The following is a 25,545-nucleotide window of genomic DNA, read 5'->3' on the forward strand; positions in this document are numbered from 1 at the left end:
ATGCAACAGGTGCATCTGTGATTGGTCTCATGTGGATGTTTGTAATTAATAGCCAATCACAGTCAGCTGGCTTGGACAGAGAGCCCAAGCCACAAACCTTTGTTACCATTCTTTCTTTTTCTATTCTTAGCTAGCCTTCTGATGAAATCCTTTCTTCTACTCTTTTAGTATAGTTTTAATGTAATACATATCATAAAATAATAAATCAAGCCTTCTGTAACATGGAGTCAGATCCTCATCACTTCCTTCACCCTCAGACCCCTGTGAGCACCATCACAGAGGAGGAGCATCCTCAGCAGGAGGGAGCACAGAGCCAGTGGCCCTGCAGCCCTGGGGACAGCTCTGGCTGTAGCAGCAGCTCCTCCCTCTCAGCTCTGGGCAGGAAGAGCTGCTGCCAGCAATGACACATTTTACCCAGGATCTCCTGAGCACAGCTCAATTTGGAGAATTCAGTGTTTATCACCATTACTTTGATGCACAAACACCAGAGGACGTGAGGGAGCTCCAGTGGAGCAGCCCAGGACACTGGTGCAGGACGGAGCTGTGGCTGTGGCTGATTTTCACACAATTCCTGTTAGTGAGAACTTCTGCAGAGCTTCCCCCTTCCAAAACCCAAAGCTCTCTCTGAGGCCAGCAGTGCCAGCCCGTTTATGAGATGTTTTTATCCCGAGCTGAAGGATGGGGTTTGGCTGTGTTTGTGCTTGGCAGTGTCTGTACTTCTGGATGATTTTAGGCAGACAACATCTGCTGCCTTTAATGCCCAGCTGCTCCATTTAATCCCTGTTAAAACTGGTTTTCCCCTTCCAATTTCTTTAAACACTACTGGGAGGCTTGTTTGAAACACATCCCTTGTAAAGGCTCCTGGCAACTGTGAAATGAGAGTTTTCCTTAATCTTCCTGCTAACTTCAGGGGATAAACTGCTCAGCTGTCACCATGTCACAGTGTGGGGGATGCTAATGAGCCAGAGGGGCAGCCCAGGCCACAGAAACCCCAAAATCCCACCCCATTTCCCTCTGCCCTCACTCCAACAGGGTGTCCTGAGGAGCTCTGACAGAGCAGGAGCTCCCAGGTCCTGCAGGAGAACAAACACCTTGCAGCAAACACTGATTGGGATCTGCTAATTAGGGTCCTCCTCAGCAGGAGTGTGATGATGCCGAGTGAGCAGCAGGACCTGAGAGCAGGAGAAGGTTCCTGGGCATTCTGTCCTGCCCCAAACTGGGAACCCCAGGGTGTCCTGCCCCAAACTGGCACCTGTGGCCTCGGTGTCCCAGAGCCCAGCCCATCACTTTGTATCACAAAGGTATCACTTGAATCCCTACCCTGAGTCTGGAAAAAGCCTGTCAGCCACACATGTTTCACACTAAAGACCAAACCAGCATTTTTCAGCAAACTTGGTCCTGTAAGAGAATTTCCAGCAAAATTCTGAGATCAAACAGCCTTGGAGCTGTTTCAGCACAGTGATCCAGGAGCCAAATCCAATTTGATTGTGCCCCTGCACTCTGGTGCCAGACACCTCATAGCATGGGACCTCATGTACCTTGTGTGATTTATTCCCCTCATGCTGAAGCGTTCCTTGTAAAACTGCTGGGAGAAAGGAAAGTGGAATTTTGTCTGCTCCCACATCCAAGGGCTGTACTACTGTTGTGCTGCAGGATTATTCCAGTTACAGATGTCTGGAAAGAGCAGTTCAGTGGGAACAAGCAGTACCTCCCTCCCACCCTGCCAGAGCTCCTGGGCTCACAGAAAGGCCTGGCTCAGGCAGCAGGGCAGAGCTTCTCACAATAATGGCACAAACAGGGTCATACCCACACCAGCCTGGTTTGGGATGCACAGGGATGAAACACATTCAATACATCAGCAAATTCCCATTAAAAGGTTACACCCAAGCTTGCAGGGAAGTTGCTTTAATTTACAGCAATTTGTAGCTGTAGTAATTACAGCATAATGATTTTATCAGTTTTTAAGTGATGTTGGGATGCTCTAAGATACCAACTTCACCATTTCAGCAGAATGCCACCTTTATGTCACATTGTTTTTGTTTCTGACTCAAACACAGCTCTGAGGAAGCACCTGCCCCCACTCTGCCTCCATCAAGCTACCCTGGCATTAAACAGAAAAATCTGACCCAGCACAGGCCAAAACCCCTCTGTGAAAAACAGCTCCCACCAACACCATGGGCACAACCTGACCCTTCAAATTTCCTTACACTTAAAATGACACGGCAAATCCCCCCCAGTGCTGCACCATGGATGGGTTCTGCTGCCTCAGCCCAGCCCAGCTCCTGGGAGGGACAAACTGGGACTGGGACAGCAGCCCCAGCTGGAACAGCCCCACCCAGGCACCCCAAAAGTCAAGGCAGCATCTCCAGGGACTGCACACAGAGCCAGAGAAGCAATAAATGGTGCTCAGGGGAACAGGAGAGGTGGCAGAGGAGATGGCAGAGGAGGCATGGGAGGAGGGATGAGCTCCTGGAGGTGATGGGAAAAGCAGAAGGATGTGCTGGAGAGCCCAGAGCAGCTCAGGCTGAGTGAGCCCAGTTCAAAGCACTGCTCAGATTCCAGCCATACCTCAGCAGCACAATGTGCCCAGGAATGTGGTTTCCTGCTCCACTCCTGAGCTGTAACTGTGCAGCCTCCAGCCCTGCAGGGTTCCTGGGAAATCCATTAAAAGCCCTGAGTGGAATCACCATGACACAGGAGCATCTGCTCCCCCTCCAAAGGCTGGGATCATCTCCTCTCCAGCAGTGCCTGGCAAAGCAGCTCCTCCTGTGCATGTCCCACAGCCAGGGACACCCCAAAACCTCCTCCATAAACCCTAAAATCCCCTCAGAGAAGGGGAAGGCACAGAGGAAGCACTGGAGTGAGAGTCTTTAATGTACACACTGAAGTAGAAACCATCAAGCTGCACTTCACTGCCACAAATAGCAAATATTTAAAAATAAACCATTATTTTTAGCCTAAGTGGTGCTTAAGGACTGGGGAATAAAACATTACCCAGAGACAGGGAAATGTCACAGTGAGAAAATGCTGAAGCAGCCCCATCCTGCTCACTGAGCACCAGCTCAGGCACACAGAAAGCATCTGGGATCCTGGCTCAGACCTGCAAACCCTCCCTGACGCAGCCAAACCCTCCTAACTCAGCCAAAAACCAGAGGAGAATGAGTCAGTACAACACCTTGGTGTATCAACAAGGGTATAAAATAAATACAATTACACAGAAACTCACACAACAAACATTTTCCCAGCTCCTCTAGCAAAGGTTGCTCAGCACAGGGCAATCCATCCCCTGCCCTTCTTTGCCACAAGCAGGACTGGAAAGTCAGGAAATGGAATATAGCTGGATGGGATAGGGAATATAGCTGGATAGAACATGGAATATAGCTGGATAGAACATGGAATATAGCTGGGTAGGATATGGAATATAGCTGGGTAGGATAGGGAATATAGCTGGATAGGATATGGAATATAGCTGGGTAGGATATGGAATATAGCTGGGTAGGATATGGAATATAGCTGGGTAGGATAGGGAATATAGCTGGATAGGATATGGAATATAGCTGGATGGGATATGGAATATAGCTGGATGGGATATGGAATATAGCTGGATGGGATATGGAATATAGCTGGATGGGATATGGAATATAGCTGGATGGGACATGGAATATAGCTGGATAGGATAGGGAATATAGCTGCTCCCAGACAGGTGGGGATTGACCAAAAAGGGGCTCTAAAGGAGAACAGACCAGGCTTGTCCCTCCCTGCTCCTCTCTGACACATGACAGACATCCTGAGAAAGCAGGCTGGGAAAATAAATCCCCTTCCACAGGCCCAGCTTGAGATTTTCTCGAACAGAGGAAAAGCAAAATGAACATGGAAAAAAATCATCAGCGTTTTGAAATATCTACAATTACAGTTGGGTTTTGTTTTCTTTTTAAACAGTTTAAATCAAATGCCTGAAGAAGCAGATGGGAAACTCTCATGTGCTAAAAGTTGAGGCTTCTACCAGAGCTCTCCATTAGGAAATGAAAGACAAGGATTAACAAAGAAGATGTTTGAGATCATAATTCTTATCAAAAAATCCTGAAAGGTTTAGAAAAGCTGGAAGCTCATTTCCCCAGCAGCTCTGGTCCCTGGTCAGACAGATGGAGGGAGACAGCTTCCCCCTCCCCAACACGGGCTGGGTAAGGTAGGGATTGACTAACTGTGGAAAAATCCACATAATTGAGAAGACAAATGTTGAACAGTTATTTTACAGCCTGAACTATTGAAGGAAAAAGGCTGCCCGTGCCAAGGGGCCAGCCAGGCTCATTGTGTGTGAGCAGCCCGGGGCAGCAGTGGGACTTTCATCCCTGCCAGGTGCAGCCCCAGGGCTGCAAATACTCCTGGGAGAAGGGAAAACACCCCTGGGAGCAGCAAATAAACACCCCTGGGAGCAATAACCTCTGCAAATGCCCCTGGGAGCAGGAAATAAACACCCCTGGGAGCAATAACCTCTGCAAATGCCCCTGGGAGCAGCTAAAAACACCCCTGAGAGCAGCAAATAAACAGCCCTGGGAGCAATAACCTCTGTAAATACCCCTGAGAGCAGCAAATAAACAGCCCCGGGAGAAGCAAAACCAGCCCTGGGAGCACCAGCAGCATCTTCTGCATGTCCCCTGCACACGAGTCCTGCTGAGCCCCTGGCTGCTCCCCATTCTCTATTTCCAGTCACCTAAAGTGACGCCTTTAGGTTTGGCTTTTCTGTTTTCAGGTTCTGTGCTGCTTTAGTGTGTGGGTCTGGGTTCATATCAAGGGATGTGAGCTCCGTGCACAGAGCAGGGAGACAAAACAATTCCTGCTCCAGCTGGGGACTAAGGACAAGCCATACAGGTGACAAGCACAAGAGCAGAAACTGCACTGAGGACAGAAAACCAAAAAGGATAGGACTGCATGGCAAACCCAGCCTAGCAAAGGCTGACAGGCAGCATGAGGAGGCAAACCCAGCCCAGCAGAGCCTGACAGGCTGCACAGGGATGATTGCTCCCTGTTCCTCCCCGTGCTGTCAGCAGCCCTCTGTGAAGCAATGGCCAGCACACCTCACACCTCCTCCTGCTGCTCCAATCATCCAACACTGCTGAAATTGCCCTGGGCCTGAGCTCCAGAGCTCCCTGTGCAGGTTCCCATCTGGCTGCACACCCAGGCTTGCAGACACATCCATTCTGCAGTGGCTTCCCTGCTTTTTCCACATTCCTTTTAAGAATACCAGGAAATTTCACAGATAAATAAACACTGGAAATACTGAAGCAGCAAAGTCTCATACTTTAAAGGTTAGGAAACACTGTAAATACTTTTTTTTGTGTAGCTACCTTTCTCAAAGCAATGCAAATTCAGTGTAACCTTGGTTTCCATCACCCAGCAGGCAGCACAGGTAGGGTGACTTCCTTGACAGACACCAAATAATTTGTTTCATCCTTATCACCCAGCACGAGGCTGCATTCCTGATGGACTGCACACAGCTCCAGCTCTGCTCTGGAGTTAAAGCTGCCCCACAGACCTGCCCAGCATGGCCCTCCTGACAGCAGGGCTGAGTGTGCTCTGACTCCGACAGCTTCCCTGGGAGATGAAACACCACTACTGCAACTCACATGGAAAACTGGAGGTTTATTCTGTAGTGAAGGTTTAGTTTGGATGTTCCCTCAAAGAGAGTTTGAAGCTCTCTTTTTCAAAACCACAAGCAAGCCAAACCTTATCTACCTTTCCAATATATTTCAGGGCCATGGTTTGTGGTGGAGCTGGCAGTGCCAGGTTTATAGCTGGACTCTGGGATTTTAAAGGTTCTTCACAAAGAAATGATTCCACATCCCCAGTCCCAGCTGGGGGTGGCCCAGGTGATCCCAGAGCTCCTTCCCAGCCCAGGCATTCCCTGATTCCCTGCACCCAGCCTGGGGTGCCCAGCCAGGCACTGCTGCAGAGCCCAGGATGGGTTAAACCCTCAGCTCCTGGGCAGCAGCATAGATAGTTCTGTGCTCTCAGGCCACATTCATCTGCTGCTGCTGCCACAAACCCTCTCACAAGCCTGGCCCCACTCCCTAAACGTTTCTCCACACCTGGAACAGCCAGGCAGGGACCTTACAGACAGTTCCACAAATGCACAGCTCAGCCCCAGAAGAGATTGAGTCCCATGCAAGAAATGAGGCAAGACCTGCAGAAAACAGAGTGCAAGGGCTGTAGGACTAAAAATACACCCAAGAAGTGCCATGTAAGCTCAGGGTTGGCAGCTCCCAGCTTCTCAGCCTAAGCACTGCACTATTCAGACCACCCTAGACAAAAAGCAAAGTGAAGTTTCCCCCTAGGAAGGGTTAAATCCACTTAAACAATGTGCAATAAAGACAGAGCTGTGTCCCAGTAACACTGCAGTTGTTTCTATTCCATACAATAAGCTCAGGAAGCAAAATTAAAATCTATCTGCACGGTCTGAGGTCACTGGGGCTAGGGATGGTTGTTTTAAATACGAATATTAGAAACACGTGGTCCTCCATGGAGGCTTCCAGCAAAGCTGAACCTGCTGGTGCTCAGCCTTTCCTGGGAAAGCTGAGCACCTCCAAGGGCTCACAGAGGCAGGATGGACCCACCTCCAAAGGATGGAAACAGATATTGTTTAGACAAGATGATGAACATCTCTGAAACTTCAATCTTTACTCATTTCTGATTTACAAACTAATCCTAACAATGATGCAATGCATCCCCAGCCTCTGCTCTGAGGCTCAGCACTCCAGCACACCCATACACAGTGCTGATTAGTTTGTATTACAGCAAAAAGTTCCTAATAAACAGAAACGTGAAATGACTTTAGGATTTTGCCATAGCCATGTAAATAACCTTTAGGAGGAGCTCTTCACTGTCTGGGCTGCTGCAGCACTGAGCACTGCCCTGGAGGGGAATGTCACTCTGCTGCTGCCTCCAGTAAGCCTGGCAGCACCAGGGACGTTTCCATCCTTTACTGATGGTGCCAGGACAATTGTCCAGGTGTGTTCAGAGCAGCCAGAACAGGCTCCAGGCTCACACTTCCATCAGGGCAACCAAACCCTGCCCCAGGCTGAGCTGGGTCCCTCTGCAGGATCTTGTGCCACCCACTGTGACCAGAGGTGACACTGCAACCTTTGCTTTGCACAGCCATTGTAAACAAAAACATTGTGCCACAATTTCTGGTCGGTTTCAGAAACTTGATTTTGACAAGAAATTGAAAACGTTACATAACAATATAATTAAAGGATTATTATGAGAGATGGTTTACTTAAAATGATCCTTTCTGGGTAGGGACATCCTGACTGGCACAGCACTGTCCTGACCAGGAGAAGGACATGAAGGGTCTGATTTTGCAGTTTATCTAGACATGAATTTATTTATGCTCTGCTATGGAGTTCAGAGGAGCCGGAAGCAAAGGAATCCCTCCTCAGCAGAGCAAAGGAATGACCCTGGCAGGGAAAAATGCCAAACAGGGCGAGTTTTGCAAGCTCCCAATATTTACCATCCATCCCAGAGTACTCCATTCTCATGCAAGCATGTCACAATGAGAAAACAACATCTCTATAAGGGTAAAACAAACAGCATTCACAATTTCTGAAAGCATTCTTCCACAATTATTGCACTAGATTAGATTGCCTCATCACCAGGGCCAGAGGCCATTTACACTATTTTCTTTCTTTTTTATTTTTTTTATGGAACAGATGAAAAGATTACAGAAAGTTTTCTGGGGCCAAATTTGGAGCTAATGATGGGAAAATTCTTTTGCTAATCCCCACTGCTAGCAAACTCCTGAGGCTGGAAAAAAACAATGTCTCCTGGTACCCAGCTTCTCTTTTGCTCATCAGTGCAAAATGCCCGGCTCAGGAGGTTTGCACAGGCCCAAAATCAGCTTTGAGCAGAGCCAGAAAACCTGCAGGGCAGAGCTGCAGTGAAAACCTGAGCACAGAACCACTGAGACCCCACTAAAATGAGGATGGGAGAGCTAAGGATGGGGCTCAGCACAACAACATCCACCCAGGGGGAATGGGCTCTTCTAGAACATTCTGTGCCACCAACATCCACCCCAGCTGTACCCTGGGGGAAAGGGGCTCTTCCAGAACATTCTGCGATGCAGGGATCCCACCTGAGCAGCCCCTGCTGCCTCCAGAGGTTCTTGCAGAGATGTGGGCCCAGGCAGGCTGGTGTCACCTGCTGTCACCTGGGCGCAAGGACAGGACCCTCCATGGGCACAGCTGTCTCCAGAGCCCAGGGATGCCCAGGGATGCCCAGGGACACAGCTCCAGCTCCTGTCCCTCAGCACCACCGGGCACCTCCCTCCCAAAGGGGTTTAATCAATTTGCAGTCATTTAACAAACACAAAGCAATCCACACATGAGGAGTAAACTTTGCATAATGAATCCCTCGGTGTTGGTGCATCTGCAGGGGCACAGCTACCCCAGCTGGCACCAGGGGACAATGCCCAAATGCCTCTGGGCACCCTGGGGAGCTGGGGGTGCCAACACCTCCAGGGAGCTGGGAAAAGCAGACCTGAGGAAATGAGTGTTTCATTTGTATATTCATATATAAATATATATAAATATACATATTTTGTAAATAGAATTCATATATATACAAATATAATAAATAATATTAATATACAATATAAAGAATAAATAAATATATAAATATTCTATAAATAGAATTCATATAAATATTTAAATAAATATTTATTAAATAATAGAAATAATAGAAATGTAATAATGTATAAAGATTAGATAAATATATACATATTATATAAATATAATTCATAAATATATAGATATATTTCATTTCAGGTCAACAAAAGAGTTTCTTTCCAGTTGGATGCAGTGTGTGTGTGATCACTGGGATGAGAGGTCACTCATCTGTCCTCACACAATGGCAGAGGAGTCAGTCACTATTAGGAGTGATCAAGGTTCAATACTTTCCACAGCCCCATGCATTGAATTCAGGCTGAATGAATATCTTGTATATATCCTGCCCCAAGAGCTACTTAGCTGCACAGACACACATGATCCTTACATTTTCCTTGCCCAGTGTGATAGGGATAACCATGAAAAAAAGAATATATAGGCTGAGGACAGCCACTACTGCAGTCAACATGGTCAATTCTTTCTCCCAACTCCAGTTCAGCATTAATATGCTACTGAATCTGAAATTAAAAATCTAGTTGTGGAACCTGGAAAATTGGTACCCAGCTCCCCAAAGGCTAATTCATTAATTAATGCACGCTATCAGCTGCTCCTGGACGAAGGCAGGCTTTATTTTAACAGCAGGAGAAGCTGCAGAAGGTGGGAACATCCCCAGCAGCCAGGCAAGGGGAAGTGAAGCTTCCCACAGAAAGGGGCTCTGATGGAAAGTCTGAGTGCAGGAAAGAGAAATGTTGAAGCAGCACTTAATGAAGATGAACTTCCCGTGCCTCCCCACAAGGCAGACGATGCCATTATCACTCAGCACCAGGAAGGAAAGGGATTCCAGGGCAGGGGAAATTGCAGGGCAGTTATCCTCATCAGCCTGGGCCAGCAGCAGCGACAGGGCTTGGCACAGAGCCTGAGCAAAGTCTGCTCGTGGTTAACACAGGGCATGAAGTGAGGTGTGCACAGGGAAACAGCCCCTGGAAAATATTGCTAAGGGCTTCAGCTCCTGCAGGGTGCCAGTGGCAATGAAATGTCTGACCCTATCCCTCATACCTGCCAAAAACCCCAAAAAGGGATTGCATTGAGTCAGGGGAAACAGGGGAGCTCCCCTGGCATGGCAGGGATGGAGGAAGTGCTGAGTGATCTGCCCCACACCTGGAGGCTGCTCCCAAATCCCCTGGGCAGCTGCAGCCTCTCCTGCTGACCCTTCCTACAGGGCTGGCAGCTCTGCTGCTCCTGGCTGCGGGACACAGGCTCTGAGCACCCCCAGGAGCAGCACACACCATCCTCACCTCTCCTGCTCAGAGCACCCACAAGGCTCCCCTCTGCTGCCTCAGCTCAAGGTGGAGCTCCAAGGAAACACAGGAATTTGCTCAAGGTTTGTAACTGTCTCCAAGACAAACAACAGCAGCACTATCTGCAGTATTCGTAAAAAGGAGGGTTAAATATATTCCATTCACAGATATTTCCAGGTCTTGTTGCTAGAAGTCTGGCAAAAATACAATGGCACAAAACACAAGGTCCCAAAAACATAAGAATTTGGGGAACCATTCCCAACCCCCAGCAGGGAAATGGGACACAGATTGTGTATTTTCCTAAGGAGAAACCAAAATTTTACAGAGAATCCATAAACATGCTCATGCTTCCCACCTGTCTCCTATTTAGAGGAAATTCCTACTGTATATTTAGAGGGGAAAAAAAGCAATTAATATGACTTTTTAAACAACAATTAATAAAGGAACCTATGAGATGAGACCCCTAATTGAAAATGTCTTTCCTCACACGAGGCAGAGGATCCAAACATGCCAAGAGCCCTGAGCATGGTCTGTCCCAGCTGCACAAACCCTTCCTTAGCAGACCTAAGATTAATAAACAAAGACATATTGCAGGAATTTCCCCTCCTATTCTAGGCATTTCACATCCCTCCTGGGTTTAGCTGTGGCAAACAGGAGAAACCCATCCTTCTGTGCACAGAGCAGAGCTGCCATCAGCACTGACAGTGGGATGTGACTCTGGAACCCCTCACTCTGAGCAGAGAGGTTCCAAACTCCAGAGACTGCAGGGGGCAAACACCACCCCAGAAGAAGCAGGAATCAGGGTTTCAGGCTCTCAGCAAGGAAAAGGACACTGCCCTGCCCAGGGATGAAGCCCAGGGCTCTCTCTGGGCTGTTCCAGGTGGAAGGGATGCAGAGCTCAGCAGGATCTGCTCATGCCACAGTGAGGTGAGTAACAAAGCACTTTTATTTACTTATTATTGCAGGAGAGCAACTCCACTGGGCACAGGCTCCTCTGAAAGGAGCTAGGTGCTCTTCTGGTTCAATATGACACTGAATTTGAGCCACACTCACTGCCACAAACCCTCCCCAACCCAATCTCTTGCAGCAAACAGTGCAAGGCTGCTCCTTTAATCGCTGCCTCAAGACTTGTCCATTAGCTAATCAGGAAATACAGAATGAGAATGCTCAAGTGAAGCCCTGCAACACATAAAAACTGCCATAAAATGGAAAAAGGCAGAAGATGGAGCACAACATCCATTCTGTGCTCTGGAGCAGCAATCAGCAATGTCCTTGTTCCAGAGTCAGGCTGGGGGAAGCACCCCAAGTGTTCTGCACTGGGCACAGCCCACAGGGGAGGAGAGGGGCACAGCAAAACCAGGTGTGAGCGGGCACAGCAAAACCAGGTGTGAGCGGGCACAATAAAACCAGGTGTGAGCGGGCACAGCAAAACCAGGTGTGAGCGGGCACAACAGAACCAGGTGTGAGCGGGCACAATAAAACCAGGTGTGAGCAGGCACAATAAAACCAGGTGTGAGCAGGCACAACAGAACCAGGTGTGAGCAGGCACAGCAAAACCAGGTGTGAGCAGGCACAACAGAACCAGGTGTGAGCAGGCACAGCAAAACCAGGTGTGAGTGGGCACAGTCTGCAATGCCTAAACACACATCTTCAGTGCCAGCTGCTTGCTCTGTGGGCAGGAGGAGCAGTTGTGTGAGGAGAGGAAAAAACAAACCCCAGGTTTACACAAAAGTGAGGCAAGACCTGGTCCTTACCGTTCTGCTCGTCCAGCTCATTCCCAATTTCCTGCCCCATTTGTTTCTGCCTGGATATGATTGAAGAAAGAGCATCGAGTCCAGCATCTTGTTCTGCACCAGGAAAATATATTAAATTACTGCTGAAATGCCAGGCTACATAAAATAGGTAGAAGTGAAGGAAAAAAACCCACTCTGTGCTTAAAGGGCTAAAATGTATTAAGAAAAACACATGAACACAACATGAAAATTATGGTAACAGTGCTCTTGAAATAACGTGAATGATGGGTAAATAATTTCTGTGCTCTGGCTGGGACATTTTGCTGAGGATCCAAAAAAAAAAAATCCAAGAATTTAACATTTAGCCGTTACTCAATCATAAATGCAGGGGATTTTCTGGCACGCACAGCGAGCTCCAGATTAGCCTTTTTAAATTTTCCAAGCAACTTTTAACATGAATAAAAGAAAACAGGTGATGCAAACACCAAAGAATTCCAAGAGATTTTGAAAGCTGCGAGAGGACACGGAGGGTGGGGAGAGCTGAGGGGATGAGGGCAGTGACACATGGGGCAAGAAGCACATCCCCTGGGCCCTGCAAGGAGCCCCTCAGCCCAAATGTGCAGCTCTCCCTGCCCAGAGCTGCCAGGGTGGCACTGAGAAGCTGCAAAGGGTCAGTGCCCAGGGCACAGCAGTGATGCCCAAATGGGCTGCCCAGGACACCTCCACTCCTGCAGCCTCCTTTAGCCCCAGTTTAATTAGCTATAAGGTAATTAAAAACGCAGCTGAGCCCCTCCTGGCCCATCAGAAACCCTCCTGAGCTGTTGTTCCCAGGCAGAGTGAAGCAGGCTTTTCCTGGAGAATGATTTCATTGCATCACTTCCAGGACTGGAATTGCCTGGAAATGACCTCATCAGCCACCTGACCTCCCCAGGCTGAGCTCTCCCAACACTCCCAAAGCCAGAGACTCCCCATGGGTGCAGAGGGCCAAAATCTGAAGACCGTTTTTGGATTAATTAATTTGGAGTTTCTTACCTTGTCCCAGTTCAACAAGACCTTTAATGCACCCAGCAAGGCCCCTCCAGCCAGGGCAGTTATGTGATCACACAGCACACAAAACCTTAAATATGGGCAAATCAGGACCTCTGAAATTTAATTTAAGAGGTTGCATCCAGGTAAGAACATTGCAAGCACAATGCTGCCCCTGCACACACAGAGAGCAGCTGCCTGGAGCTGCTGTGTTTGACATCTGTAAAGAATCAAACTTCAGCCAGGCTGGAGTATTGAGGTCCAAATAAAAGCTCCTCTCAGAGTCCCAGAGAAGCTCAAAACAACCAGAAAGGCTCTTGTACCTTCAATGATCCTTCTCTGCTGCTGCCTGAGCTCATCAAAGCCAAGTCCTCTGGTCTCCTCCGATTCTTCCAAGAGCCAGGGGTTGGTGACGCCTCGTTTGGCCCCTCCTGCCATGAGGCTGGACCTGAAAAGAGCCCAGTGAGTGATTCCCACCCTGGCTGGGTGTCTGTCCCCTGGCACACAGCACCCAGAGCCCAGTGAGTGATTCCCACCCTGGCTGGGTGTCTGTCCCCTGGCACACAGCACCCAGAGCCCAGTGAGTGATTCCCATCCCTGGCACACAGCAGCACCCAGGGCTGAGCCCTCTGTGCAGCCCAGCAGGGATCAGCCAGAACAATCCCCAAGAACAAATCCACCCCACAGGCTGGAAGTGGTAAGGAAGGACAGAATTCATCTTACAGGGACAAATAATTGTGTAATAAATCCACAGATTGTACAAATAAATATAAATATATATATATATGTATTTATGTATTTATTGTATAGATAAATATATGTATGTATTTATTGTATAAATAAATACATAAATAAATAAATGAATCCATATAAAATGCTGTTTGCATGTAGAGCACATAGCATTCCTGGGAATACACATTATTCCTGGATTTGCTACCTGATCAAAGCACATAAAATACTGCCACAGCTTCAAACAGCAACAGGATCCACTTGTTAACAGAGATGCAAATCAGATGAGAATTCCCTGCCATGCTGACCAAAGCTAAGCAGGAACATTCCTGGATTTTGGGAACTGAGATGGACACAGCTCCCTCCCTGTATTTCCCAGTCTGGCACCAGCCCGAATGAGAAGCCAGGAGCACACACTCCTAAATGAAAGAGTAATTAAATAATGGGTTTTCTTTTCAAAGAATTATGACTTGAGATTGTTCACATTACAGACACCTCCCTGGTGACCACAGAAAACAAGATTTCCATGTCCAAGGAACATAAATCCAGGCAGTAAAATGAAACCCCACTGAAACATTTCTTCAGTCCCAGATTTCTGCTTTCTGCCTTCCAGCCCTTCACTGGTGTCTCCTACAGGACAAACTGCACAGCAGACTGGGAGTCCCTGACCCCAGAGCTGCAGCTTGGGTTTGGGGGGAGGCATGCTGAGGCTGCTTCCCCCAAACTGGAGGAAGTTGGAGCAATTCACAAGTTGGAGCTTTGCTTTCTGCTTTTCTTTCTTTCAATTCTGTATTTCATCCCCATTTTAGCTTCTCCCTGCTCTTTCCCAAAGCACTTCCACAAACAGAAGAAATGAGAGGGATTTTAGGATCTCCGAAGTTCTCAATTATTAGACTTTGGTGTAACTAAAATAACTAATTATTATAAGAAGTAATAATTAATTATAATAACTACTATTTATACGGGTTTTATATTATTTATATATATTTATATTATTTATAAGTATTTTTAAGAACAACTAATTATCTTAGTTACACCCAGACCTAAATGAGAACGTTGCAGTTGTTTCGGTGTTTTTAATTGAGTTTTTATGGAGCTGCTCTGATCTGCCCAGTGCCCCCCTGTGCTGGGCACCCCTCTGTGGCCAAGCCCGGGGCAGGGGGACACTGGGGGGACAGAGGGGCACCGAAGGGCTCCGAGCTCCCGGGGCTCCCGCAGCAATCCCGGGCAGCTGGGGACATCTCCTGGCCGTGCGATGGAGCAGCGCTGCTGGGAAATCACCCGAGCAGAGCCCGCAGCTCCTCTGCCCGGCCGCGGCAGCGCGGGCACTGCGCTCCGGCTCCGGGTGAAGGCAGTAGGAAAAATAGGAAAAAAAAAATAGAAAAAATAAATAGGAAAAAATAAATAGGAAATAAAGAAAAAAACAAATATAGGGGAAAAAAAAACAAATATAGGGGATGAAACCAAATATAGGAAAAGAAACAAATACAGGAAAAAACAAATATAAAAACAAATACAGAAAAAAACAAATATAGGAAAAAATAAATAAAGAAAAATAAATAAAAAATATGGAAAAATATGAAAAAATAGAAAAATATGGAAAATATATAGAAAAAATAGAAGACCTCTTTTTTCATGAAAATGGCTCAAAAGCACTTTTTCTAAATCTCAGCATCTGCCTTACCCACCCCAATGGGTGAACCCCAAAGCAGAGCCAGCCCTGCTGTGCCATGGCCAGCGGGGTGTTCAGGGAGAGGAGCTGGGATTGTTCTGCACCCCAGCCCTGCTCCTCCATGAAATTCCCCTGCATTTCTCAGGGCTGGCAACCAGGCTGGACCAGACAAACTGACACACACCTGGAGTGCAGTTTTGCACATTGCCCACCTTTCCTCCCTGCTCTGGGAGATTAAATGGGCTCTTTTATTTCCCAGTGCCACCAGTTTGTGACCACGACAGAAACACTGCTCTGCTAGAGATGGAACCAGCTCTGCAGCTCTCCCAATTCCCCTCAATTAGAGGGACACAAACCCCAGGTAACAACATCTGCCAGAGCTGTTTAACCAAAGCAAAGGGAACAGAAACTCTCTGCTTGCTAAAACCAGGACAGCTATTCCTGCCAGCCCAAAAACAGCCAAGGCAAGCAAATCTGGGACAATTTGTGGCTGTGCCTCTGTCCCTGCCAGCCCCACTCCTGGGGCTGGGTCATGCCCGGGGTTTGCTGCTCACAATAATCTTTGTGACATGTTTGGTAACTGCCTTCCCCTGCACACAGCCCCACTTCCTCCTGCCCTGCCTGGTGTGAAGATTAAAGCTTATCCAATTAGCCACCCACTGCCTCCACGAGTTAATCAGGCAAAGCTGGGGAGCCTCACAGAGCACTGCAGTGTGGGGATGCCTTTTGATGAGGGGAGCAGATTTCACTAATTACAGGGCTCAGCGATATGCCCGAGCAAAAAAGGTGATGGGCCTTAAAATCAGGGAGCTCTGGCACTGCCTAACAAGGGAGGGCTTGTCCTTTGTTTCACTGATAATTCTGAGAACACCTCCCAAGTAACTTAGATTACTCAACCAGCACTTACTCCAGGCCACACATCGAGGCTTAGGGCTCTGCAAGACTGAGTCTGAAACAAAACCTGGGTCATCTGACAGCTGGGTGGATGATCACTTGAACATTCCCTGAACTGCAGAGGGGCTCTTTGAAGCACCCAGGGCACCCCAGCCTGGCTTCACAGGTCACTCTCCACAGGGAAGCGGCAGGACTGGGGCATTCTCTCACTTACAGAGCTCACTCTGTATTTTTAGGAAGCTCCAAGCTAATAAATAAAACAATTTTCTATACAAATATAGAAATTTGTAAAAAAAAAAAATCTATATAAATTTTCTATATAACAATTTTCTAATAAAAATGAATTTTCTGAAATAGAAACCCTATCTCTCCAAAAACCCATGAGAGGCCACACAAGCACAGTCAGCTCCAAATCCCCTCCAGGCACCATCCAGGTGGAGATTTCCTCACAGGAACCCCTCCTGATGGGAATTCTCCAGCAGTCCCTGCAGCTGGCAGAAGATTTCAGAGGATTTCCAGCCCAGCAGCACAGGAGCTGCAGTTCCCCACTCCAGGGAACCCCATGTGGCCCTGGACAGCATCTCCCTGTGGTTCCCTGCTCCCACTGCCGGAAGGGCTGGAGCTGCAGGGCAGCCCTGACCACAGAGCCCCCTGAACCCTGGGAAGCCCCAGCCCAGGTTTGATCCTGGCACTCAGGGGCTCTCCTGGGGCACAATTCCCTCTGTCCCACCCACCTGAGCCATCCCCATCTCAGGATGCTGCAGCCAGGAGGCTCCAGCACAACTGAGAGGACATCAGGAAGGGATTTCAGATGCACCCAGACCACTCCTGTTGATCTAATTTTCTTATTTCCTTATTTGCCCCCCACAAACAAGAGCCAGATTCCCAAAGTATCTGACACCTGAAGTGGGCACTCATGGATTGGAGCCTGTTTGGCATTAGGTAAAATTCCTGTATGGATCCAGGCTGGAATCCCTTCCATCTGTCAGGAAGGGCTTCAAACAGGAAAACGGTGACTGAGGAGAAAAATTAATATAGACTCACTGAGGAGAAAAATTAATATAGACTCTTCTCTTCCTGAAGGAGCTTTGTGTCCCACAGACACCAGAATTTGTCTCTGTTTTTAGGAATTCCAAGAGACACCAAGGAAGGGCAGGAATTCATTGATTCTCTGGTGACTGACATGGACTTCTCCAGCCTGAGACCAGGCCAGACAGGAGTGGGACTATTCCCATCCCTCTGTCTCCACAGATGTTTAAATACTGTAAAAGTCTGACCTGTGGCACCCAGAGAGTCCCCATTGCTGGCTGCTCTCCCCGCCCTGCCTTGGGAATGCAGTGACACCCTGGGGTTTCTGCCCCACTGCAGCCCCTGCTCCAACAGCCTGCACAGACCCTCCCAAGGAGAAACAGCGGCAGAAGCCACTGAAATTGTCATTAAATCCCCACTAAAGGAAATGGAGCTGGCCCTGCTCGAGGGGGGCACACAAACAGCCCAACCCTGCCCTGGGCATTCCAGGGGCTCCTTAATTAGGGCTGGAGGGGCAGGAATGCTGTCCCCAGGCAGGGAGAGTCCTGCAGCAGTTGTCACTTGGGATCAGCCCCAGGAGCATTAAAGCCCAGCCCTGCAGCCCAAACAGCTTCAGAGCAGCTTTCACAGGATGTGGAGCTCCCTGAGTGCTGAGCACAGTAAAGCAGCTTAATTCCAGGGCAAAGCTCCAGCCCCAGGCCTGGCCAGCAAACATGTGATCAGTGGTGCAGGAAGGTTAATGAAAGGAAGGGCTGCTGGCAAGAGCAGGGCCTGGGCACCGTGGGCTGTCACATCAGGCCTGGATTAGATGTGGAAAAGCAGCACCAGCCAGGCAAGTGTCAGCGCTCAGCCCCATCAAACCCCAGGTGCTGATTGTTCTAATGCAGGGCAAAGCTGAGTGTCAGCCCCAGGCACATTCCAGGGGGGCTCTGCCACCTCCAGGAGCCCAAAGCTGGGCCAGGATCCACCAGGATTGCAGAGGGACCCCGAGCTGGGAATGGCACCAAGAGAGCTGCCAGGCACGTGCTGTCACTGACAAAACCAGCTCATTTCTGAGCAAATGCCTCCCATTGGTACCTGCAGGGGCAGATGAGCTCAGCTGTCACTCCAGGTGCCCCCAGAGCTCAGATCCCCTGGGATTTGAGGGGACAGGGCCATACCTGCTCATGTCTGGCTCAGGACCTTCATTCCTGTAGAATGCCTCCAGCTGCCTGTGCCGTGTCACCAGCTCGTCCACTAGGTTCTGCCTCCTGTCCCCCTCCAGCTGGGTGCTGAGGGCTCTGGGTTAAGGACCAAACTCACACAGCCTCAAAGCTCTCCTCAAGCTCCTCTCAGCCCCTCCTGTCAAGGATGGGGACACAGGGGTGATCAGAGCCAGGCCCTGTCCCAGCCGCCCAGGGGTGCCCGCCCCTTCCTGCCCTGACAGTGGCAACAGCAGCACAGAGAATGTTCTGTGCCAAGTGTCCTGCAGAGGGAACCAGGGGAAAGCCAGAGATGTGGCAGGGGTGGACAGCACATCCTGCACAGCACATCCTGCACAGCACACTTTGTACACATTTTACACACCACATTTTCACATTTTGCACAGCACATTTTGCCCAGCACACTTTGCACACATTTTGCACACCACATTTTCACATTTTGCACAGCACATTTTGCCCAGCACACTTTGCACACATTTTGCACACCACATTCTGCACACCACATTCTGCACACCACATTCTGCGCAGCACATTTTCCCACATTGCACTGTGCAGTGCCTCAGCCCGGGGCAGGCTGCTGGCACAGGTACATCTGCCGAGTGGACACCGCCCGCAGCAGCTGCTCCCTCAGCTGCTCGATCTTCTCCCTGAGGCTCTGCAGTGAGGACCTGATGGCAATGTTGACCTGGTGGAACACAGACATTGTCACTGGCCTGTTCTGGCAGACCTGCACCACATTTCAAGTACATATATCTTGGGTTTTTTGCTGAAATGGCTCCCCAGGTATTAAAAGTCTCTTTTTTTCCCAGCCCCACAACAGAAGAAGTCGAGATTCCTTGGTTCTGCTTTTCAGGGTTGTTTATTTTCTCTTATCTCTCTCTGATCTGCTGAGATCTGTCCAGCAGGTCGGGTTGTGGCACAGTCCCTGCCCTTGGGGTGCTGTTGGCTTTTCATACTAAGAACTACGTGTGCTTTATTTACAATAATTTTCCAATACCTATCACCTATGTTAGACAGGCTGCCTCCACTCTAAACCCATCCAGAAGTGCCACCATCACAGCAGAAGATGGAGGACAAGAAGAAGGACAGGACACACCCAGATTCCTCCATCTTGCCTCTTGAACTCCCATTCTAAATCCCAAAAATTCTACTTTTTCACCCTGTGACAAATTCACTATCATTTTACTCAAACTCTTGTGGCTTGTAACTCTTCACACAAAGTTGGGAATTGTTTCCATAGGTTAAAATCAAAGGCACAGGTGTTTGTGACTCTGTGCCAAGGTCTCTGAGACCCCTGCCAGGGTCTGGAGCCATCCAGGGCAGCCAGAAGGATGTCCTGTGATCTGACATATATATTTAACTTTTACTGCACAGGTGTGAAGGACTCCACTGCCAGCCCAGAGAGCCTGTTCAGAGCCAGGAGTCACTGCTTACAAAACAATGGAACAGTTTCACAAACACAACTCTGAGGTATTAATGCTGATGAATATGGAAAGCTGTCTTTCAAGTCTTTATAAACACACTTCTTTATATGGGCAAAACATTTCAGCACATTTTAATATTTTCCAGATAAATTTCCAGCTCTTTGCTCTGATCTTCAGTAAAAATACAGGCACCAGCTTCTTTTGCCACTGGGTTTCTTCCCCAGCTACCAGGATCAGAGAGGAGGCTGCTACAGATTCACACATTCCCTGCACTGAACTCCTCCAGACTTGAAACCTAAGACCCCAAAGAAATCCAGATTGCTCCATTTCCCCTCTCAGCAGCACCCAGCTCCCCAGTCCCCTCTCACCAGTGAGCAGCCCAAGCCCACATGTGTCTGCTCTCAGTAAAATGTAATTCAGCCATTCTTCCCTGCTGCAAGCAAACCCCAGGCTGGCAGAAACCCTCCTGCTTTCCCCCCACCCCTTCCCAACTCAAACTCACATCATCCTGAGTTTTTCCTCCTCAGATGTTATTTCTTTTCATTCCAGTTATGCAGAAAAAAACACTTAAACTGCAATTAACAATGCAAGTCACCCTAATTAAGACTTGCTGTGTCTCTTGTTTACAAGCTGTGGCTTACAACGGGCAGCAACCCCAGCTGCTCAATGGGGAACTGGGACCAGAGAGGAAAATCTGCTCTCACACTCAGCCCTGCCCTCCTGGAGCCCCAAAGGCAGCAGCAGCAGCAGGGGCAGTGCTGCCAGACCCTGCCTGAGTGCTGAAGTCAAGAGAGCCTGAAAGCCTGAACCTGTCTAGGATGGAGCAGGAGAGCCTGAGAGACTGAACCTGTCTGGGATGGAGCAGCTGAGCCTGAGAGACTGAACCTGTCTGGGATGGAGCAGCTGAGCCTGAGAGACTGAACCTGTCTGGGATGGAGCAGGAGAGCCTGAACCCCTCTAGGATGGAGCAGGAGAGCCTCAGGAGATGGAACCTGTCTGGCATGGAGCAGGAGAGCCTCAGGAGATGGAACCTGCCTGACTGGCTGGGGTTTGCCCTCAAACACCACCAGACACAGCACAGAGCAGATGCAGCCAGGCTGAGGCAGCCAAATCCACCTCTGGACCACAGCACCCAACACCCCCACGGCAGCAGATCCAAACCAGCACAGGGGATCAGAGATTTGGGGAGTGCCGAAGCCTCTGTGGGGCCTCCAGCTCTGCAGTCAGGTAATTAAAGGTAATTAATTTTGTTTGTCCTCAGCTCCAGGTGAAGAATGCTGCATTTGACTGACCCAGAACAGCAACAGAGCACAAAGGTGACACGGCCAAAAAAGTCACCAAATGCCGCAGCCTGGGCAGAAACTGCAGTGAGAGAACAAAAAATTTCGCCTCCTCAACAGAAAACTAAGGTAGAAAAAAAGTAGAAAAAAAAATAAACCAATGGAAGTTTTATGATCAGCTGAAAGAGCATAGTTCACAGGTAAGTGCTGGATTAAAATCCTTCCTCACCGTTTATTTTTCCATTTTAGATTTTGTGCTCTATTTTTGGTTCAGAAACAGGCAAGAAGTTTGTCAGCCATGCTAATTGCAAAATACTACAGAAATATACCCTGTTTACATTCTCCCTGAAAGGCCAGTTCTGTACACAGACATTTCCCTGCATTTCAGCCCTCAGCAGGCACAGGGCACGCGACTGCTCAGCCATGGGTTTCTCAACAGGCATTTCTGTTATGGAAACACCTCTCTCCTTGTGGGAACCTTGTTTAGAGTAGAATCAAACGCTGCCAAATATCCCCCTTTACCTGTTAATGGATTAAAAGAAGCTGGAAAACACAGGGCACGGGACAAATGATTTTATGGAGAAGTCAGCCACCCCTGCAATGTTTCCATAACAAGCCAACACAAGCCCGGAGAGTTCCAGCCCCACAAAGGCTCCAAACAGCACCAGCCCCACGTTTCCCTGGGCTTTGGGCTCCTCAGGGGTGGCACTGATGGCAGGAGAGGACTTTGCCCTCTATAAATACAGACACATTGAGCAGCAATCTTTTATTGCTCTGCTCTTGTTGAGGTGTCTCTGTGCAATTCTGACACTTCACCATGCTGAAAGCAGGAATTTAATCTGCACCTCCAAACTCTCCAAAGGCAGAGAAAATACTGCTCAAACCCCACTTATTTGGGGTTTCTGAGACCCCTTCTCAACTCCTGCTGAGGTGAGGCTGCCATGCAGCAGCACTGATTATTGTGCACAGCCTACACACTGTTCCTCAGAACTTCTCCCAAGGAAACATTTCAAAAATGACATTTGATTTGAACAGCTCTCAGCAAAGTGAGTGGCCCAGCAGACCCAGAGATCAGGCACTGCATTACAGCCCTGATACAGAGAGGGGGAGAAAAAGCACTGGGGCTTTAATTATGCCAATAGTTATAAATGACCAACTCAGGGCTTACAGCAATTTTCATCTGGATACAGCCAAAGGAGCAGGTAATGACTCAAAGCTGCTCCTGAAGGAAAGGACAAGGCTTGGAGCCACAGGAAAAGCAGCCTCCTGAAAACCTTAACTTTATTTTATTTCTGACTTATTTATTCTTTCTTATTCCTTCTTTCTATTTCTTTATTTCACAGAAAGTGGAAAAACATGGAGAACACAACATTCCTGGGAGAGCTCCAACTGCTGCTTCTCATTCCTGTGTAACTCTGGGCTTGTATTTTGTTAGAAATGCAACTAAAGGCTGCAAGGTTCCTACTCCTTCTGATCTGCAGCCACTGCAAAAGACTGGAGCCAGCCCTGGGTGAGGAACATCCCTGTTCAGAGAGAGAGGGAACAGAGCAGCTGCTGAGCATCCCAACATCCCTGAGCCTCAGGGACAGCTCCACCCCAGCATCCCTGATTCTCTGGACCAGCTCCATCCCAGCATCCCTGATTCTCTGGACCAGCTCCACCCCAGCATCCCTGACCCTCTGGATCAGCTCCATCCGTCGGGAACAGCCCGGAGCAGGCAGCGGGGCGTGCCCAGCACGGCCACAGTTCCTCCCCGAACCAGAGCTGCTGCACGCAGATTCACCGCTGCTGACCCCAAACCACCGGGGAGCCGCGGTTCATCCCCAAACTCCCTTCTCGTTCCCCTGACAGACCCCTAAAAGGACAGAGAGCGGCGCTGGAGCACAGCCTTCCCCTACGGGTGCCGGCAGCGACACAGCTCCGGCCCGCATCCGCTCCTCCCCCTGCCCCCCATCCCGGCAATGCCGCCCCGCATCCCGAGAGTTCCGCCTCTTATCCCGGGAATTCCGCCCTGCATCCCGGGAATGCCCCCCGCATCCCGGGAGTTCCGTCCCACATCCCCGGAGTTCCACCCGCATCCCGGGAATCCCGCCCTTATCCCGGCACACCGCACCGGCCCTAGCCCCGCCTGGCCCATCCCTGCCGGGCACCTTGGCCGAGCTCTCCCCGCTCCGCTGGCAGCGGCTCCGCTCCTGCAGCTTCTCGGCGATGTCCTGGGCGAGCTGGCGGGCGGCGGCGAGCAGCGGGAGCCTGCGGGGACCCAGAGGCTGAGCCCGGGGACACGGGACCGGCTGGCATGGCATGGCATGGCATGGCATGGCATGGCATGGCACGGCACGGCACGGCACGGCACGGCACGGCATGGCATGGCATGGCATGGGACCCACCGGTATAAGCCTCGGGAGGAGAAGGCACAACAGCCCCAAAACACACAGCCACAAAGACTGGGATGGGTTTTGGGAAAGGACTCGGGAAGGAAAGGCACAGCAGCCCAAAACACACTGCATCCCCAAACACACGGACACCGGGGTGGGCTTTGGGACAGGACCCCCAAACACTGAGCAGCCCCGAACACACAGCACACCCGAATAAACACACGCACACCGGCTTTGGAAGGCACACCCCGCTCAGCCCAGCCCGCCCGGCCCCGCTCCCGCCCGTGCCGGGCCCGCAGGCTCCGCACGCTGCGCAGCCCCGGCAGGGCCGGTCCCAGCCGGTGCTGACCCGGTCCCGACCCGCACTCCCGGCCCAGCCCGGCCCGGCCCGGCCCAGCCCGGCCCGGCGCTCACCAGGGGTCCGGAGCCATCGCGACCCCGGAACCTTCGCGGCGCTTCCGCCGGATCCGCCCGGACGCGCCGCGCGCAGGCGCCGGGAGGGGACGGAGGGGAAAGGGAAGTGGGAGAGAGAAGAGGGGAGAGATGGAGAGGGGAGAGAGATGGAGAGAGGGGAGAGAGGTACTGGGGTGCAGGCCCGGGGAGCGCAGCCGGCCCCAGGGGTGCGACAGTGTGGGGAGTGGGGCCGATGGCGCAGCGGCTCTGCTGTGCTGGGCAGGGAGGCAGGGCTGGATGTTCGGGAGAGAGAGAAGCACCAGGTGTTGGGTGCAGAGGGACAGATGTGCGGGGCTCAGGGACAGATGCAAATGTTCGGGGTTTATAGGGGCAGAGGTTCAGTGTCCAGAGGGCGGGCACGGAACTCTGCAGTACAAGGGGCAGAGGTGCAGCTGTTCGGGGTGTAGAGGTGCACAGTACAAGATGCAGATGTGTGCAGATGTGCACACCCCTCCCTGCTGCCATAAACCCCACACGGAGCGGTGGCACCGGTTCCCTTCTCCAAACCCCAGCCCTGACCCTGTCCCTGCCCATCCGCACTGACATCGCTGCCCTCCCTGTCCCCGCCCGGTCCCGGTGACACTGGCGCTGCTGGCACTGTCGCTGTTCTGGCTGCGGCGGGCGCAGCCCCTCGCTCCCTGATCCGCCGGGATTTGGCCTCTCCCTGTGTTTTTGGATGCGACCGGTGACGCAAATCGGGCACAAACCTGAGTGAGGAGCAGCTTCGGGGCGCTGCCAGCGAGGCTTTATCGCCCTCGTGACGGGGCTGCTGGGCCTGCTGATAACGGCAGCGATGACGGCAGCGATAAGGACAATCACAACAATGGTGATAACGGTATTGATAACGAGAACGAGCGCATCTCGTCATTCCCGGGGCTGATCCCCACTCTGTTCCCCTGTTCCCGGGGCTGATCCCCGCTCCGCTCCCCCGTCCTTACCACAGCAGAAACAATCCGGTTTTAAAGGCAAATAAAGATCCTTTACAAGGCTGGGATGCCTATAAAAGTGCCCGCTAAGTGCAGCCCGAGCTGAGAGCAGCTCTGTGGGACCGGGGCGGTGTCCCGGGAGCCTCTCCCAGCTGCTGGAGGCCGCTTTTTCTCCAGCCCAGCTCCTCTGTCGGTGAGCACAGCGCTCATTGTGCAGCTCTGCAGCGCTTTCTGGGGCTGGCACCGATCGGTACCGAGCATTTCCCGCTCATTGTGCAGCTCTGCAGCGCGTTCTGGGGCTGGCACCGACCGGTACCGAGCATTTCCCCGGGGGCACACGGGGAACGCCGGAGCCCCGCGGCCGGGCCGCAGCAGCCGCAGCCCGAGCGGAGCACGAAGGGTATCCTGGAGAAAATAAAGGGTTCATTTGCTGCCCGTGTTGCTGTTCGATGCTATCTCGGCCCGCGGGGTGTTTGAGGTCCCCGGCCGGGCCCGGCGCGGAATCGGGGCAGGAAGGGGCGATGCGGGCGCGGAGCCGCTCCACCCCTCGCCGTGTTTACCCCAAACAAACCGCGGGGCCGGGGCCGGCCCGCACCTTAAAAGCGCGGCAGGTGCGGGGCAGAGCGGACCCGGCAGGGGTGGCCGAGCTGGCAGATGCTGCAGCTGGGGCTCAGCGTGCCCCGCTGCCCCGGGGGCGCGGCCGCCGCCTGCCCCATGGCCGAGCCGGGCACGGGCGAGGAGCCGGGCACGGGGCCGGGTGAGTGCGGGACCGAGCGGGACCCGCCCGTGCCGGGCACCGGGCCGGGTGAGTGCGGGACCGAGCGGGGGCGCAGGGGCTGGGGCACGG

General features: G+C 50.9%; 1 protein-coding gene across 2 annotated transcripts in view; it reads right to left on the bottom strand.

The window, feature by feature from the left end:
- Positions 1–23,832, bottom strand: part of STX8 (syntaxin 8) — a 75,165-nt gene extending 51,333 nt beyond the window's left edge. Inside the window, exons 1-6 of one of the 2 annotated variants that reach the window (XM_064728848.1) lie at positions 23,734–23,832; positions 23,095–23,194; positions 18,831–18,925; positions 18,199–18,309; positions 13,038–13,162; positions 11,710–11,802 (exon numbers count right to left, since the gene is read on the bottom strand). In XM_064728848.1, the coding sequence (XP_064584918.1) occupies positions 11,710–11,802; positions 13,038–13,162; positions 18,199–18,309; positions 18,831–18,925; positions 23,095–23,194; positions 23,734–23,750 (541 nt within the window). In that variant the 5' untranslated portion in view covers positions 23,751–23,832. The remainder of the gene's footprint in view (positions 1–11,709; positions 11,803–13,037; positions 13,163–18,198; positions 18,310–18,830; positions 18,926–23,094; positions 23,195–23,733) is intronic. The other variant, XM_064728849.1, reaches the window with a different exon arrangement.
- Between the last annotated feature and the right edge of the window lie 1,713 nt (positions 23,833–25,545).

The sequence above is a fragment of the Zonotrichia leucophrys genome, chromosome 18, assembly GCF_028769735.1.
Source record: "Zonotrichia leucophrys gambelii isolate GWCS_2022_RI chromosome 18, RI_Zleu_2.0, whole genome shotgun sequence".
NCBI lineage: Eukaryota > Metazoa > Chordata > Aves > Passeriformes > Passerellidae > Zonotrichia > Zonotrichia leucophrys.